The sequence below is a fragment of the Mandrillus leucophaeus genome, unplaced genomic scaffold, assembly GCF_000951045.1.
Source record: "Mandrillus leucophaeus isolate KB7577 unplaced genomic scaffold, Mleu.le_1.0 Scaffold1, whole genome shotgun sequence".
Lineage (NCBI taxonomy): Eukaryota > Metazoa > Chordata > Mammalia > Primates > Cercopithecidae > Mandrillus > Mandrillus leucophaeus.
Genome location: NW_012098097.1, coordinates 8118313 through 8119951, shown reverse-complemented (window position 1 = coordinate 8119951; position 1639 = coordinate 8118313). Strand labels below are relative to the sequence as shown.

General features: G+C 60.8%; 1 protein-coding gene across 1 annotated transcript in view; it reads left to right on the top strand.

Annotated features, from left to right (window-relative positions):
* NT5C (5', 3'-nucleotidase, cytosolic) overlaps positions 1-1263 on the top strand; it is a 3614-nt gene extending 2351 nt beyond the window's left edge. The window contains exons 2-5 of the mRNA XM_011964857.1: positions 25-318; positions 393-453; positions 633-747; positions 855-1263. Coding sequence (XP_011820247.1) covers positions 25-318; positions 393-453; positions 633-747; positions 855-1009 — 625 coding nt within the window. The 3' untranslated portion in view covers positions 1010-1263. The remainder of the gene's footprint in view (positions 1-24; positions 319-392; positions 454-632; positions 748-854) is intronic.
* The last annotated feature ends 376 nt before the right edge of the window (positions 1264-1639 follow it).

The window sequence follows — 1639 nt, the reverse complement described above, 5'->3', positions numbered from 1 at the left end:
GGGGTCACCCCCTTCTGTGTGAAGGGCGCAGAGCCCTTACCCTGGCACCCGCGGGCAGCGCACCCTGGGGAGGAGCCTTTGGGCGCGTGCCCCTGACCAAAGACCCCTCCGCAGCTCGGAGCCCGGGCCCAGAGCCCCCAGGAGCCTCCCTGCGAGTCCTCGTGGGAACTGCATCTGCCGGAGGCAGAAGCCGGGACCCAGAACTCTTGTCTTTCAGGATAAAGTGGCCAGTGTGTACGAAGCCCCGGGCTTTTTCCTGGACCTGGAGCCCATCCCGGGGGCCTTGGACGCTGTGCGGGAGATGAACGACCTACCGGAGTAAGGAGAGTGGGGGCGGGCGGAGTCCTGGGCGGGCTCCCGGCTCCCGGTGGTAACCGCGACCTTCTCCGCAGCACGGAGGTCTTCATCTGCACCAGCCCCCTGCTGAAGTACAACCACTGTGTGGGTGAGAAGGTGTGGCTGCCCCGCCCCTACTCCGCACGTGGAGCTGCCTAAATCCTGATTTTAAAAAGAAACCACCAGAAACCCAGAAGGTCGGGGGTGGGGGGCTCTCAAAGGCTTAGACCCCACTCCCTGTCCCTGAATTCCGGCTCCCATCAGGCCCTACTCACAGACCTGTGTCTTCTACACAGTACCGCTGGGTGGAGCAGCACCTGGGGCCCCAGTTCGTAGAACGAATTATCCTGACAAGGGACAAGACGGTGGTCTTGGGGGACCTGCTCATTGATGACAAGGACACAATTCGAGGTTGGATCCGTTATCCTTGGCAGCCTCCAGGCCTCTAGCCTGCCCTGATTAGGGGGAGGAAGTAATCATGCCCATTACAGATGTCAGCGCTGCCTTTCTTGTCCCAGGCGACGAGGAGACCCCGCGCTGGGAGCACATCTTGTTCACCTGCTGTCACAATCGGCACCTGGTCCTGCCCCCGACAAAGAGACGGTTGCTCTCCTGGAGTGACAACTGGAGGGAGATCTTAGACAGCAAGCGAGGAGCCGCGCAGCGGGAATGAGCGGGGATGCCGCGGGCAGCAGCTGGCGCTGAAGGGCGGGCAGGGGCCACCACAGAGCCGAGTCAGGGCGGCATCGTGCTGGTGCCTCTGGCCCTGTGGAGTGGAGCAGGCAGATACCGTTAAGCGCTGTGCTGCCGGGCCCCAGGCCCAGCCACCCGGTACCTTCCGAGAGGCTGCCGCTGGCCCCTGGCTTGCGTGGAAATAGTGGGAAAACCAGTTGGAACTCTTTAATAAAAGACCTTGGCTTTCTGGTCTTCTAGGACCCTTTATTTGGGAACATAAAGGGACAGGCTCCCTGGGTGGGTGCTGATGAGCCCTTCCCTCCCCTCTGAGCCCAGTGGTCCCTGAATCTGCCCCATTTCCATGCCCATGTGGATATCATTCTTGTAGCACCTGCCGTTCCTGGGCCATGTAAGGGGTCAGCCTTGAGGAGGTACACAAGAGGCAAGGACCCCCCATTTTCCCTGAGCAACTTCCCATCAGCTCCCACGCACCTTCTGTTGTGGCGCCGTGGACATGGAGCCACATCCTTTATGTTGCTGTCTCTTCCTGTCTCCCTTGAGCACCATTTTCACTGCGTCCCTCATGAGATACACTTCTGGGGTAGGGCTCCCCATCACTGAGTGTGAC